Consider the following 16,967-nt stretch of genomic DNA (forward strand, 5'->3'; position numbering starts at 1 on the left):
ATACACCCTAAAATCCCAGAATGTCTTTCGAAAAAGAGTAACGTTAACGTTACGGGTTTATCCCCGGCATCCTGGCTAATTTTACCCACTGGCCTCTGTCCATTGTAATTGGCTTTATTACTCTGTCTTCTCTATCTGTGGTGTGCGGTCTGGTGGAAAATGGCTGCTGTCGCTTTATCCAGGTGGATGCTACACTGGTGGTAGGTGAGGAGATTGCTACCCAATAAATACCAAACTAGCTAAATTTAAAAATAATATTTCCCCTAAATGCTCATTTTGTACTCAATATGATGAAACTCTAAACCATTTATTTTGGGAGTGTACTTACTGTAAAGTGTTTTAGGTTGACTTTTCCAATTTCATTAAGAAAATTCTTATTTCCAAACTTCTGTATTTCCCCAAAAATTGTATTCTTTGGTTACTCTCTGAGTGTAGATCCTTCTCATTGTATATTTATTATTGATTTATTGCTTTTTTAAAACAAAATTTTACATCCATAAATGTAAATTTTCAAAGAAACACCCTTACTTTTTTATTTTCAGAAAGGACTTTGAAATTTATGTGAACTCTTTAAAAGACTTTTAACAATTACACTGCATTTAAAACGCTTTCTTAGTGTAAATCATTTAAACTTGTTTAGTTTGCTGGAATTCTATTTATGTAACCCTCTTTGTCTCTTTGTTCATATTATATCTTTGTAATGTTCTTTCTTGCATAAAAAAAAATGAAAAAGTAGATGAGAAGATTCCCCCTATGTGTAAAGCACTTTGAGTGCCAAGAAAAGTGCTATAGAAATGTAAGGGATTATTATTGTTATTATAAAGCACTGTTCATCATGATATATCCATTCTCATAATTCAATTGCTATGTCATATATTTTAAAATATTTAAATGTGTGTTCTGAAAGTTGGAACGACGGGGGTGTTAATAATTAATGACAGAAAGAATTTTCAGTTTAAGTAAACAATCCTTTATAAAAACTGGGGGGGGGGGGCACAAACTCTTTCTGAGGGGGCAATGCCCCCTTTTGCCCCCTCGTAGCGCCGGGCCTGACTATAGTTAACACTACAGTACAAAATCTGTTAGTACTATAATATTGTGAACTATAGTATGGTTCAAGAACACTAAGATAGGATCTACTTTAAACTACTACAGTATTTTTTTTCACATGTGCTGTTTGGAACCATAGTTAACATTGTTTCCCCTGCTTTATTAATATGCATACATCCTTACACTTCTGTCGTGGTATATTTGTAATATGGTTGTATAATTTTCTGTGTTTCAGGTCTTCATTATGTTTCTGCTCTCATTAGTGCAGCGGCGAGCCAGGGCTCAGCCTTTTGAGGACCGCTTTCCATATCTCAAGGGCCGATTCGGCATTGTGGTGTGAGTTCTCTTTAAACAAAATCTGTAGTTGTACATTTTATATCCATCTATGTTTTCAATTGTTTTGTTTTTTTGTGTTACTTTGCAGGCCACTAGATTTCATTGGCAGTCTAAGTAACCGATGGTCTTACGGTTTCGCATTTGGTGCCATTGCTCCCAGCGTGATTCAGCTCTTCTCTGAGTCCTACGCACCATTTTATGTGCCTAACTGGGCTAAAGGTAGCAACAAGCAGTTTTACATCTATGTTTGACACTAAAATGTCATTTTCAGTAATATATTAACACTTTGTTTCATTAAGAATGCGTTCAATTGATCGGAAGTGACAATAACGACAATTATAGCGTTACAACATTTTTTAGATGGTTTTCAGCTAGTGTGAATACTGCTTAATGAAGTTGAATATCAGCACAGAAAAAAATTTATGAATCTTTGCAAACTTTAAATTTTACGAGGCAAAGAAACACTACAGTATATATGAAATACTGCATTAGCAACATTTGCCATTGGCTTGACTATATACTGTAGGTCAATAAGACTTTTTATTTGATCACATTAGATTGACAAATAAGTGACAGTAATGTCAGTAAGAAATTATTTTGAATAATTGTTGTTCTTTTGAACCAAATAATTCTGCAAATATGCACAGATTTACAGCTTTCAAACAAAAATGTTTACAATGAAAATTGAGAAATGGTATTGTGCATTACTGATGAGACGTGATAAACTTCATGCCATTGCAGGGTTATTAGAAAGTTTCGATTATAATAAAATAGAAAACATTCATTTAAATTGTTTTTATTTAATTGATCAAATACATTTTTCAGATCACCTTTATAAATTAATTTGGACATGGACACCAAATTAGACCCTCCCATCCTTATGCCAAGTATTGTGAAATATAACAGGGTTACAACTTTTACAATATTATATTATATTATATTATATTATATTATATTATATTATATTATATTATATTATATTATATTATATTATGGGTGACGCAGTGGTGCAGTAGGTAGTGCTGTACCCTCACAGCGAGAAGGTCGCTGATTCGATCCTCGACTGGTTCAGTTGGCATTTCTTTGAGGAGTTTGCATGTTCTCCCCGCATTCGAGTGGGTTTCCTCTGGATGCTACGGTTTCTTCCACAGTCCAAAGACGTGCGGTACAGGTGAATTGGTTTGGCTAAATTGTCCGTAGTGTATGAGTGTGAATGAGTGTGTATGGATGTTTCCCAGAGATGGGTTGCAGCTAAAAGGAAATCCGCTGCATAAAACATGTGCTGGATAAGTTGGCGGTTCATTCCGCTATGGTGACCCCAGATTAATTAAGGGACTAAGCCGAAAAGAAAAGAAATAAATATTATATTATATGATATTAGATTATATTATTCATTCTTTAATTTTCTTTTCAGCTCAGTGCCTTTGTTAATCAGGGGTCACCACTGCTGAATGAACTGCCAACTTATTCAGCATATGTTTTAAACAGCGGATGCCCTTACAGCCGCAACCCAACACTGGGAAACATCTATTTGGCTTACCCAATATAGCGCATGTCTTTGGTCTGTGGGGGAAACCGGACCACTTAGAGGAAACCTACGCGAACAGGGGAAGAACATGCAAACTCCATTCAGAAATGCCAACTGACCCAACCATTGCTCGAACCAGCGTACAACAATTCAGAACACATGAAAGCTGTGGAGTCATTTTAATTTAACCATAATAAATGTAAAATGTTATCATTTGCGTGTGTTTTTAGGGACTGTGACCATGTAAACATTTTAAGCGAGTTTAAGACATTTGGACACAAGGAATTACCACATTGTGTAACTTTAACAAAGATTCATTTTATTGCATTATTTATACAATGAAGACTATACAACTTGCACATGTAATTCTTTTATTTTTGCACATGAACACTGTTAGACTCCTTTATACTGTTGCTCTATTTATCTGTGCTGGTAATAAGTTTATTATATTTTCTGCAGATGCGCTTCTCTACAAAACCATCCCAATAAAAGTATAAATTATTTCCAAAGAGCTATTCAAGTTATTTGGTGAAAATCTCAATTTATAAATCACATAAAATAAACAAAATTGCAATGTAGGTTTTTCCCCCAATATCGTGCAGCCTAACTTAAAAATGACCTGAATTTGTCTCTTTCAGCCATTGTGTACCTGATAGGAGCGATAGAAGTTGGTGTGGCCTACCTGCCGTTCTTCGCTTGTCTTTCAACACCACACCGAGTGCTCGGAGGGATTTTAGGTCTTCTCTACACGCTCATGTGGTACATCAATCACTCCAAAAACCTTCAGTCATCTATCTAATTCTCTGTTTGCCTTCTTACTGCTGCTGTAAAAGTATACAGTATGTGTGTTGTTGAACTGACTGTGTTGCACTGTTTGTTTTGTATCTCCTGTGGGGATTCAGGCTCATTGTGAGACTGTATGACACGATAACCTGCCCTGCGGGAAAGGTTAGTGAATAAGATTAATAATTAACTTTATTAATTATTTACTTTATGGTATTATGATTTGCATGTTAACATTAGGTGTAATTACCTCATTGTGTAAAGCAAATGTGCCTGATATAATGTAATGTAATATAATGTAATATAATATAATATAATATAATATAATATAATATAATATAATATAATATAATATAATATATTATAATATAACATAACATAACATAATATAGTATTAGTTCTGACAGTAGATCATAATAAAATTGTAAAAATAAAATCTGATTGCAGATTTTAGGTCCTTATGAGAAACCGATCATCCTGTGGCCGTTCTACCTGTGTCTGTTTTTCCTGCTTGGACGGTTCGTTTACATCATTGTGAAGGCGGTACGCATCCATCTGAAGCTACAAGCGGATGAGGTCAGATCATGGAGCACTTTTTTAGTCAGCAATTTTTTATATTTTTACAATTCTTACAATTAGCATTGTTTGAAAAATGTACAATAAGGTTCAGTAGGGGGGAGGGGGGGGGGGGGTTCGTGGCTCTTTAATTGTATCTTAATCCTTATGTGTCACTCTAAGAATGTTTTTTGACCAGTTTCTTTGGTTAAATTGTGTTTAACCTGATAAAATGTTACATGAAATTACACATATTTTTAACATTTAATCTTCAGGTATTCTGCAGAATTACTAGTAAAATATTATGTACAGTCATCATGTCAAAATTATTTATTAAAACTATCATGTTTAAAACTGTATTTTAAAAAAAACTTCTCTCCATTATTGAACAGCACTTGGGAAATAGTTGAAAAGGAGTTTTAATGATTAATAATTTTATCTTTTGTATATAAAAATAACTTACTTCTCTGATAAACAGAATGAAGAGGATCTACATTCCCATCAGTTCAGATATGTGCAAACTTTACTGAGACGTCCTCCTGAAAGGTACACTCTCACCCAATATAAACACACATTAACCACTTCTGTTTATATTTACAGACATTGTATTACTACTCTTATTATCATTTAGCCCAGAACCGAAGAGTTGGTTCAGAAGAAAAGTGTATGACTGGGATCCATACTTTAAGTTCCCTAACAGGATGATTGGCACATCCATTATCTCCTTTATTGGCTTGTACATGGTGAGTTGGCTCTCGATTTTAGATTTTGGATTGCAATATCTTAACACAAAGCCATTCAAGTGTGTTTGTGTGTATGTAGATGACACTGGCAGACTACAGATTGAGCGAGTACACCTTTGACAAACTGGACTCTTTGAAGGACTCACTTGAACAGATAGCATTGTCCTGCAATCAGACTGAGAGTGTGTTCACATACCTCATTCCCAGCATCAATGAGTTCAGCATTGTTGCACGAAGTAAGATGTGGTCTTCTTTTTATAGTCTGTTTACATTTTGCTCTATTTTATTTTTGTTTTACTTTATTTCTTTATTTTATTTAATTATTTATTTTATTGAATTCTTTATTTTATTGAATTTTATTTCCTCATGTTTAATTAATTAATTAATTAATTTTATTTCTTTTCTTTTATATAGTTTTGAAGTTTCCTCTGCTGCACATTCGGTTTTCTCAGCTAACAATTTTAAGTTTAAACAAAAATTCTCTTAATGTTCCTATTAAGCTTTGTACATGTCATCATGTTATTAAAAACTATAGTTATAATGAATAATGTTCTTATAATGTTATCTAAACTTTATTAGAACATTGCATCCACATAGTATAGATTATCTAAGAATGTTTCTTAACGTTTTCAACATGTTATAAACACATTGTGGAAGGTTGACAAAAGATATAATTTTTTAGACAATTTATTAACAGTTTTTGGTTAGAATAATATTACTCAAAAACATTTTTAGATTTTATATTTAATGTTGGGCAACGCGTTGGCACAGTTCACCTCACAGCAAGAAGGTCGCTGGTTCGAGCCTCGGCTGGGTGAGTTAGCGTCTCTGTGTGGAGTTTGTATGTTCTCCCAGTGTTCGCGTGGGTTTCCTCCGGGTGCTCCAGTTTACCCCACAGTCCAAAGACATGCGGTACAGGTGAATTGGGTAGGCTAAATTGTCCATAGTGTATGAGTGTGAATAAGTGTGCATGGATGTTTCCCAGAGATGGGTTGCAGCTGGAAGGGCATCCGCTGCATAAAACATGTGCTGGATAAGTTGCCAGTTCATTCTGCTGTGGCGACCCCGGATTACAGTAATAAAGGAACTAAGCCGAAAAGAAAATAAATGAATGATATTTAATGTCCTTAACAATATTTAAAATGTCATTAGAACATTTCATTCACATCAATGTTTTAAGAATGTTTTTCTATCAACCTTAGAAGAATATAATATTACAAAAGAAAAATATAATATTACAATAAAAATGCTAACATTTGCACAATATTTAAAGAATGCTATGAAATGTTTTGAGAAAGTTTGCTATTATCTGGGTTGTCATCACAGGAGTTTGTAAATATATATAAAAAATATTTTTAGCTTTATGTGATTTCAAAAATATATATTAAAACATAGGCCAAACCTTCTTTGTGTGGCTGTTATAGATATATGGATGGTTGGATGGATGGATGGATGGATGGATGGATGGATGGATGGATAGACAGACAGACAGACAGACAGACAGACAGACAGACAGATAGATAGATAGATAGATAGATAGATAGATAGATAGATAGATAGATAGATAGATAGATAGATAGATAGATAGATAGATAGATAGATAGATAGATAGATAGATAGATAGATAGATAGATAGATAGATAGACGTACGGATAGACAGATGTTAAAAATAAACTATATGGGTGGAAGGAATGATGGAGGGATGGATATTGAAGAATGAGCTAAATGGATGGATGAATATTGAAAAATAAACATCTTTAAAACTGACAAGAGATTTAATATTTTTTAGGGTCTTGGTTGGCGACAACCATTTTTTCCACGCTGACATCTGTTACTTACACATTTCACGTACTGGTGTGTTACAGGTATGCTCACCTTAGCATTTTTTGTATAAAATCTTTCATAATTATTATTAAATCACTAAAAATGAGCTGCACATCTGACTGCAGGAAACATTTGAAGAGGTTGTGGCGGGGACAGAAGTCTTTTCTTCCAGAGAAGTTCCACACGCCAAGTCCTGCAGTCAGTGTGGTGAGTAAAGATTTGTGTTTTCATCTCAGACTGAGGCTAACAACAACAAACAGTGGCATTTTAAAATAGGTTTGCAGATCATAATGCCAAATGCTTTTCTTCTCAGGCTGCTATAACAAGATATTCAGGCTGGCAGATTGCTTTCACTCTGTGGGGTATGTACTGTACAACACCCTCAAATTCACACTATGTTGTTCAGTTTCAGTGATGTTGGATGGTTTGGTGAGGTTAGCTGATAGTTTATCATCTCTTCAGAGAGGTCATTAACTTCCCGGCCATCGTTTTGTGTTCGAGTGAAGCATTTGTTGATGACATAATTGACTCTATTGGTTTTTGTTTCCCTCCAGGGTTTCTGATAGTTCACTTCGTACAGTTTCTGTTTGCCTTAATGTTTGTGTATGGAGTTGTTCTACCAATCCAGAAAGGACACATTCTCAGCTGGCTTTCCAATGTAGGCATCATTCTGTGAGTCCACAAAAGTAATCTCATAACTAAATTCAATTTTTAAGAAGCCTAAACATTAAGACATTTGTTTTTAACATGACAGCATTATAACCTGCAAAATTAGTCTTTCTGTCATTTATTTCTGTGACTGCAAAGACAAATGTTTATACCAATCTCTGGGGCCACATGATCATTCAGAAATCATTTAGCAGATTTCAACATGCTGATGAATGTTTTTTTCAACATTTTATTTTCATCATTAATGTTGAAAGCAGCTGTGAAACAGTGATACATGATTAGCACTCCTGTGATTTTTTTTTTTCCTTATATTTCCCAAATAATGTTTAATCAGGGTATCCGCAGGGTCTTATAAAGTCTAAAATCTCAAAAGCAAAATTTTAGGCCTTAAAGTCTTAAATTTACAGAATTTTTGTGTTGTTGGTCTTAAATCTTTTTTAACAGGTCTTAATTTTCCTGTTAATTTCATTGTTATTGTAGACTGAAGTAATTGACCGCTTTTTTTGTTCTATTCTTGGGTTATAGGGTTTGTTAATGGGTGTATTTGAAAACTAAGTAAAAAGATATTCACAAATTATTATTGAAAAACTAACTACATTTTTATTATTGTAGTATGAAATTTATGAAATTTTAATAATTTTTTTACCTTTTCTAACAGGGATATTCGAAAAGAAAAAAATCCTTTATTCAAGGCTAAAACCATTTTTAGCCCTGTATACGTCTAAAATTTCATTCTTAATGGCCTTAAAAAGTCTTAAGTTTAACAGAAACCCTGTTTAACATAGCTAAGTATTTCCCATAATATTTATTTCTTCTGGAGAAAGTCTTATTTGTTTTATTTTGGCTAAAATGAAAGCTGTTTTCAATTTTTTAAAAACCGTTTTAAGGTCAACATTATTAACAACCTTAAGCGTTTGTTTTTGATTGTCTACAGAACAAACCATTGTTATACAATGACTTGCATAATTAACCTAGTTAAGTCTTTAAATCAGACATGTCTCTGATTTAAACAAACTCGGTCCTGGAGGGCCGGTGTCCTGCAAAGTTTAGTTCCAACCACAATCAGACACACCTGGGCTAGCTAATCAAGCTCTTACTAGGCTTTCCAGAAACATCCTTGCAGGTGTGTTGAGGCAAGTTGTTGGAGCTACAATCTGCAGGACACCGGCCCTCCAGGACCGAGTTTGAACACCCTTGCTTTAGATTGTACTTTAGGCAGAATAGTATCTTGAATAATAGCTAGTAAAATATTAAATGAAATCAGTTATTACGGGAAAAATTGAAATATACAAGAGGGCCAATAATTCTGTCTTCAACTGTATGTCTTTACTGGCATTTTGAATGCATTCTTACTGAATGAAATATTAATTTATTTCCAATAATTATAATAATAATAATTCCACTTTTTTATTAGTGTACTTTTTCCTGCATTCAAACATTTTGACATATGCAGAACTATTCTAATATTTATCTAGAACATGCGTAGGTACCTTTAAACTGTGTTGTTTTTTATGTATTTGCAGGTTGACAATATTTATAGTTATAGCTTTGGTGGTCCTGCAGATTATTTTGGTCCAAGTGTTTTTCCTGCAGGACAAACTCTCCCCTGAAGACAAAGAAAAGCCCCTTGCAATAAACAATAGGTAGGATCATTAACACACACACATAGACACACACAAAGATTTTAAGTTCTTTAAAATGACTGGCGACACAGTGGCTGAGTGGTTACCACTGTCACTTCATGGCAAGGAAGTCACTGGTTTGATCTAAATTGACTGTAGTGAATGAATGTGTGTGAATGTGAGAGTGTATGGGTGTTTTCCAGTACTGGGTTGCGGCTGGAAGGACATTAGCTGTGTAAAACATATGCTGGTTCATTCCGCTGTGGTGACCCCTGATAAATAAGGGACCAAGCCGAAGAAAAATGAATGAATAAATATGACTTTAATCAGCCACAGTGCTAAGGGTTTCTGGGATGATTTAAGTGATAACAAATATTAAACATAAAAATCATTTCACTTTTTTGTCTAAATAAATAAACAGTTTCTCTCTTCTTTCCACAGAAAAGCATTTCACAGCTTCAATTACTTTTTCTTCTTCTATAATGTGATTATGGGGTTGAGCAACTGCGTTTTACGCCTTGTGAGCAGCTGCATTGTGGGAACATGGCTAGTGTCAAGGATTGATCGGACAATCATGCAACGTGGTTATGAATCTATGGATCCAGGTAATGATGCAGAGAAACACTTAAAACTGTTAAAGTGGGCAGTATGGATATGATAATTAGAGTGGTAATTTTGTTTTAGAAATAATCAGTTATTTCAAAAGGTCATGATCCACACTCCTTTAATGAATTCAATTTAAAATATTTAACAAGCACTAAAATCTAAGTACTGCAGTGTGCAAACTTCACTATTGAAGTAAATTATCATTTTGAAATTACTTAATTGGGCATGGCGTGGTGGCGCAGTGGGTAGCGATGCCGCCTCATAGCAAAAAGGTCCCTGTTTCAAGCCTCAGCTGGGTCAGTTGGCATTTCTGTGTGGAGTTTGCATGTTCTCACCGTGTTCGCGTGGGTTTCCTCCGGGTGCTCCGGTTTCCCCCACAGTCCAAAGACATGCGGTACAGGTGAATTGGGTAAGCTAAATTGTCTGTAGTGTATGTGTGTGAATGAGAGTGTATGAATGTTTCCCAGTGATGGGTTCCGGCTGGAAGGGCATCCGCTGTGTAAAACATATGCTAGATAAGTTGGCGGTTCATTCCACTGTGGCGACCCCTGATTGATAAAGAAACGAAGCCAAAAAGAATACGAATAATTGAATGAAATTAATTAAGTATTTTGAATGAATTATTTTTACCTTTTAAATAACTCTAAAATGTACGATTCATGTAGTATTTGTGCGCAGTGGTTAATGTTCATGCTTTTCTTTTTCGTTGTGCAGGATACAGTACATGGATAGGGATGATTTTTGCTGATCATTACCACAGTAACCCAGTTATGGTGTCTTTCTGCCATCTGCTGCTTGGCAGAACACTGGAGAAAGGAGGACCTGCAGCGTGTTCCTATGCAACTTTTAGCAATAACACAGGTAATAATAATAATGACAGATAAAAGACAGTACAGACTTCTTAAAATTGCCTCTATTGTTCTTTTTTAGATATTACCTTAAATGTAGAGCATTACATACTGTAGCAGTTTATGAAAGGCTTGCAGATTTGTCTCTTCAAAAAAAAAAAAAAAAAGAAAACTGCCTAGAACGAGAGATCACTTTTTCCAGTCTTGCTTACTGCAAAAAAATCTGCAGGTTTTTAACAATTGTTGCCAGCCTATATTCCTCATTAGCTCATTAGCTCACCCAAAAATTTTAATTCTGCTATTCATTTCTCACCTCAGCAGCTAGGTGGTCCAGTGTTTTGTAAGAATGTTTCTGGTTCCCCCTTCAGTACAATGACACCTTTAGATGGGTGAAACCAAATTAGCTGTAGTGTATGAATTTGTTTGTGTGAGAGAGTGTATGGGTGTTTCCCAGCATGGGTTGTGGCAGGAAGGGTATCCGCCAGTAAAACATATGCGCTAGTAATTTGTGTTGCATTCCAAATAATTTGACAACTCATCAAAGCAGGGACTAAAGCCATGGTCGGTCACATTAGAGTTTTAGCATGCAAAAGTCTGTCGTACGTTGCTGTGAAAACAGGCAGGATGAAACAAGATGACGCGAGACTGATGAAATGTGCAATTGCTCCATATTTTATATTACTGTACAGAGAGATCACATTTTGGTCTTCCGTTGGTTTCATGTGATGTGAATTAGAAAGTTCACCATGCTTAAACTTTGAAATGCAGTGACATGCAAAACTTGTTGCAAGAGCTTGTGTTTCTGGTCTGCTGCATTCGTATGCACATGAACTGTTCTCTATGGGACAAAAGTGCAATGTGACCTTGGCTTAAGCCAAAGGAAAAGAGAGGGGTATGGAAGCAGTTCCAATCTGAGCTGCATGCAATGCTTTTTAAAGCCCACACCTAACCCTACCCCTCACAGTGATTTCACTAGCTCTGTTGAGTGCAATGTGTCTGATATTGCATCCCTGAGATATGCAGTCTCAGTCTGCATTCAGGTACTATTGAAGGAAAGTGAGTGTGTCAACAAGTAGTAACTCATATACTTCATGCGTTTCCTGAGGCTTTCATTCATCTCAGAAAACAAATTAAGATCATTTAGATTAAATCTGAGAGCCAAATACTATAAAATTACCTTCATCTTTATTTTCAGGGTGTGCTTTTACTACGGGCAATACAATGTCTGCGTACTATGTGAATGTCATAATGCCTGTTGTAAATGTGCACCCTGATCTGAGAAGGGAGAATAAGATCCTTTTTACAGATTTTTTTTTTTTGTCTCTGGACTGTTTCTATCTATGAAGGAGCTCTCGGATTTCATATAAAATATTTTTATTTGTCTTCTGAGGATGAATTGAGGTCTCAGGGGATTGCAACAATATGAGGGGGAGAATAATTATTATTAATAATAAGAATTTTATTTTTATTTATTTATTTTTTGACGATGTCTACTTTGACTCTGTTTCCCCTATTGAGAGTAAATTTGATTTATACTAAGGGGCTGTTGAATGCTTTGCTCTGATTGGCTGTTGAACGTTCTAAGGTGTGCAATTATTTTCAGGCAACCGCACTGCGGCGAATTTCAGTGCCGACAGTCAAAATTCAGATCAAAACAAAGAGGATGAGCTGCGTAAGAAACTAGTGCTACACACAGGTACTACTACTAGAACTACAAGACCAAAACCTGACAAATGTCCTTAAAACATCTGAACAGTGTCTTTACGTGTGGTAACTATAGTGTAAGCAGAATAAATGACTCCATTGAGTTATAAGAAAATATTCTCCTCAGTAACCCAGGGTGTGCATTGTTTCTCTAATAATTCAACAGCCTGTCGTTTGTGTTAAGAAGATTCTGGGACGTTTCCTGGTGGCCTGACGGTCATCTGGCCTGCCACTGTGATTTTGGCCCGGCCCCACCCCACTTTTCATAAACATCGCGCGTTTCCCTCGTAACCCCCCTCATCTTGGCCTGGCCTTAATAACTTTTCCGGGGTGAAAATGCTGTCCTAGTCTGCCCCTGGTAATGGGCATGTTGTTTTTGACAGAAATCGGACCTGGCCATCTGACAATCTATAAATCAGCAGAGTGCTTTAGAGAGACCAAAACCTTTAACAAACCATTTGAAAAGAGACGATGTGCAGTGTATGATAGATCTGGACCTTTGAAATGACAAGGGATACTTTATTAACCCTTTATCAGGTGTAGAACCATACAGTACATGGTAACTTCATTGACATTGAATAGATTCTGCTGGTGCATAAAGCCAAAAATGTTAGAATTGTGTCCATGTCCAAATATTTATAGACCTAACTGTATATTTTTAATGTAATACCCCCTGTTATAGTTTGCATGATTTATTGACCCTTTATCAGGTGGAGAACCATAGAGTATATGGTAACTTATTTGACACTCAATACATTATACATATTTTTAATGCCATGACATTTCAAAAGTCATGTAATAACCTCTAGTAACAGTTTTCATAATGATTATTTCAAGGAGTTCCCTATAAAGGGTTAAACAGGAGTCTGTTTTTCTGTGTGTTGTTTACCAGGGTGTTCAGTAGGGGGCAGAGTACGCCTGCGCTGGCTTGTCCTTTACACACTTTTGAGAAATCCTTCACTCATCCTGCTGAGAAAGACAAAGAAACTGCCACAGACCGACAGTCCTGACCCGCTCCTCTTGGCCCGAGCCATCACCTCACAGGCTCAACAAGCAGATGCAGTCTGTAACAAAACTGCTGAGACAGAACCAGCACCGCTAGACATCTGAAAGAGCTGAAGCGTGAACCGGATCCTGGAGAGCAAGAGTATCAGGGTTTCTCTCGGTGTAGAGAGAGCTTTTTGTCTCCTTTTGAGGTCATTGACATACTATTGCACTATGTTTGCAGGATGTAGACTTTTGTTTGTGTACAAAATGGTCGATGGATTCACTGCATGCCCGTTTTTGGTTCAATAGCATGCTCTTGAGAACGAGAATGTACTTTAAAGTGCAACTGTGCCCATCAAAGCCATTTAAAAGACTCCTTGAATTTCATCAGGGAACAGAGACAAGTCTGCATTTGGAGATGCGCTGGAGCTTTTTATTTTCCTTTTATGTTTGTTTTTTAAGTATTTTGTAATACAAAATGCAGTCTTAAAAATAAAGGGGTTTTATTGGGATTTACATCTGTGGAATCCACAAAAGTTTCAGTATAGGGGGAAAAGGTGTTTTGGTTATTAAATTGTTTTCACACCCTTTTGTATGTTTATGAATTGGGATTTTACTATAATAATCATTCCGTTATTTATGTTCATTCATGCATTCATTTTTCTTTGGCTAAGCCTCTTCTTTTTCAGAGGTCGCCACAGTGGAATGTACCGCCAACTTATTTAGCATATGTTTATGCCCTTCCAGCTGAATGAATTCTCAGTTTGTGGCCAACATTAATAAATTCATATTTGTTTAGTTATTATTGTGCAAAACATCTAGAAAAACATAGAATATATCTTACAATATAGATATAGAAAAAAACACACGTTTGCACAAAAATAAATGAGTAAATGTTATCATCTACTCATCCTTTAGGCCAGGGATTCCTAAACTTTTCAGCCTGCGACCCCCAAAATAACAATGCCAGTGACTCGCGACCCCCAATATTTTCTAGGTCAGGGGTGGCCATCCCTGTTCCTGGAGAGCCACCTTCCTGCAGATTTCAGTTGCAACCCATATCAAACACACCTGTCTGTAATTATCAAGTGTTCAGGTCCTAATTAATTAGTTCGGGTGTGTTTGATATGGGTAGCAACTGAAATCTGCAGGAAGGTGGCTCTTCAGGAACAGGGTTGGCCACCCATGTTCTAGGTGGTTATAAATACAGAAACCTTGCATGCAAGGGTGCACACACACCAATACACCCAAGTCTATTCTTCATTGAATTTTTTTATGAATTTCAGTGCTGTAAATGTGTCAGAAAGTTTAACCTGGTGTTATAAAATCAATCTGCTGCATCTGACACTATTGCTGTGTCTTTAATATAATGTAATTACCCCAGGGGTCGCAATCCAATAGAACTAGTAACTATAAGTTACTATAATAACTATATAGTAACTATAAATGACTATTTTTTCTTTTCAATAGGTTATGGATAAAATATGGTAATTCTTATGGTTTAAAATAAGTAAATAGATTTTTGGAAATCACCAGGCCACCCCCCTTCATAGTCCCTTCAGACGTCCCGACCCCCACTTTGAAAACCACTGCTTTAGGCTACTTGTTTCAAACCTTTATAAGTTTCTTTCTTAGGTATTACATTGATATATATTATATATTGATTCATTCTGTCATTTTCCTTTAGCTTAGTCTCTATTTCAGAGCCTGCCACAGCGGAATAAACCACCAACTATTCCAGCATATGTTTAACGCAGTGGTTGCCTTTCCAGCATTGAGAAACATCTATACACACTCTCACACACTACAGCTAATTTTAGTTAATTCAATTCACCTATACCGCATGTCTTTGGACTGTTTGGGAAACCGGAGCACCCGGAGAAAACCCACATGAACATGGGGAGAACATTCAAACTCCACACAGAATTGCCTCCTGACCCAGCAGGGATTTGAAACAGTGAGTGCTGTGAGGTGACAGTGCTAACCACTAAGTCACTGTGCCACCCGAAAAAAATGTTTCTGAAATGATTTGGTCAAATCATCTATAATGTCTTTGTCTGATTTGTTCCTTCTATTCCTTTAATAATTTTGATAATTTAGGATGGTATAGTTATCCTATAACTAGAGTTAGGTATAACTAATGTATTGCATTAATATTTTCAGGAATACAGTATGTTATGCATTACATTCACATTCATTACAATTACTAAAGTCAACAAGTTACTTACATTGCAAATTAAGTGTTAATAGAAACATGAACTTAGCATGCACCTTGCACTGCAAATATTCGATCTTAAATTTACTGTAAATTACTGGCTATTAATTGCATTACTTACACAGGAAGTCACTGTAAATTCACAGTAAATTACTGTGAGGTAGTTCAAAATAACAATATTTCTGTAAATATTTCTAAATATCAAAAAAGTGCCTGTACCAGAATAAAAGTTCATGTTTATTAATTTTAATGATGAATAAAATAAAGAGTTTTTGGAATACCTATAACTAATGTGCAGAAGATGTAGCGCTTTATACAGTAATTTGCTGTAATCATGATGCCTGCCCTGGGTCAGTTGGCATTTCTGTGTGGAGTTTGCATGTTCTCCCCATGTTTCCCAGTGATGGGTTGCAGCTGGAAGGGCATCCGCTGCGAAAAACATATGCTGGATAAGTTGGCGGTTCATTCCTCTGTGGCGAAACCAGATTATTAAAGGGACTAAGCTGAAAAGAAAATGGAGGAATGAATGATGCCTGTCTTAATTTCACAATAAAATTCTGAATTCAGTTTAATTCATCTTTATTTCTTTAACGTTTTTACAATGTATATTGTGTCAAAGCAAGACTATAGTTAATTGAAACAATGTCAGTTTTCACAGTTGAAGTTCAGTTTAGTTCTTTGTGGTTTAATTTTTACTGCTGAAAGTCCAAATACTGAAGAGCAAATCCATCGATGTGCAGCTTCAGAAGTCCCGAACCATGCAAGCCAGTGGTGACAATGGCGAGGAACAAACTTTACCAATTGACAAGGGAAACCAGGCTCAGTTGGGCACGACCATTTCTGCTATGGCCAAACTTTTTGTGCAGAGCTGGAGTTCAGGCGCCAGAGGCTGGAGAAATCTGGACATCCATCATGGTGAAGCTGCAAGTGGGAGGTGTACACCGGCTGGTGTACAGGCTAGCCCTCCAGGGTCAATGCGAAGACAGCAGCTGCTCAGGATATGGCCTGGTCCAGGATTAAAAAATAAAAAAAAAACAAAATTCTATAATAATAAAATGATATAATAATGTATAATAAATAATAAAATGAATACAAAAAAAATCACATTTAAATCCTGTAAAGTGATACTAATGTAATTTACTGTAAAAAATTACAGTAACTCTAATTCTGGGATTTTTTCACAGTGTAGGCTATGTTTAGCTAAACTATTTTTAAAACGTTATCAGAACATATGAAGGTTTTTTTATTTGGATTAAGTCAAAGTCAGCTTTATTGTTGATTCAACCGCATTTACAGGACATAAAGAGAATTGAAATTGCCTCACTCTCAGACAACAGATAATATTAATAGGATTTTTTTTTAAAATACAATAAATACAATCACACATATAATCTAAACAATAGAAGTAAAAATAAAAATTGTGTAAAATACAGTTACAATTAAGGGCACATGGCAAAGAGTGCAAACCAGAGTTGTGCATATGCAAGTGCAAAAAGC

General features: G+C 35.7%; 1 protein-coding gene across 10 annotated transcripts in view; it reads left to right on the top strand.

Annotated features, from left to right (window-relative positions):
* stra6l (STRA6-like) overlaps positions 1 to 13,843 on the top strand; it is a 21,039-nt gene extending 7,196 nt beyond the window's left edge. For 2 of the 10 annotated variants that reach the window (XM_068220919.2, XM_073909950.1), the window contains 17 exons: positions 1,286 to 1,386; positions 1,475 to 1,605; positions 3,553 to 3,673; positions 3,817 to 3,862; positions 4,145 to 4,273; positions 4,731 to 4,798; positions 4,884 to 4,995; positions 5,075 to 5,231; positions 6,785 to 6,860; positions 6,945 to 7,026; positions 7,133 to 7,181; positions 7,374 to 7,491; positions 9,012 to 9,131; positions 9,552 to 9,715; positions 10,431 to 10,577; positions 12,168 to 12,260; positions 13,161 to 13,843. In XM_068220919.2, the coding sequence (XP_068077020.2) occupies positions 1,286 to 1,386; positions 1,475 to 1,605; positions 3,553 to 3,673; positions 3,817 to 3,862; positions 4,145 to 4,273; positions 4,731 to 4,798; positions 4,884 to 4,995; positions 5,075 to 5,231; positions 6,785 to 6,860; positions 6,945 to 7,026; positions 7,133 to 7,181; positions 7,374 to 7,491; positions 9,012 to 9,131; positions 9,552 to 9,715; positions 10,431 to 10,577; positions 12,168 to 12,260; positions 13,161 to 13,378 (1,932 nt within the window). In that variant the 3' untranslated portion in view covers positions 13,379 to 13,843. 10 annotated transcript variants of the gene reach the window in all.
* Positions 13,844 to 16,967: the final 3,124 nt, after the last annotated feature.

This window comes from Danio rerio, chromosome 1, assembly GCF_049306965.1.
Source record: "Danio rerio strain Tuebingen ecotype United States chromosome 1, GRCz12tu, whole genome shotgun sequence".
Classification (NCBI taxonomy): Eukaryota; Metazoa; Chordata; class Actinopteri; order Cypriniformes; family Danionidae; genus Danio; species Danio rerio.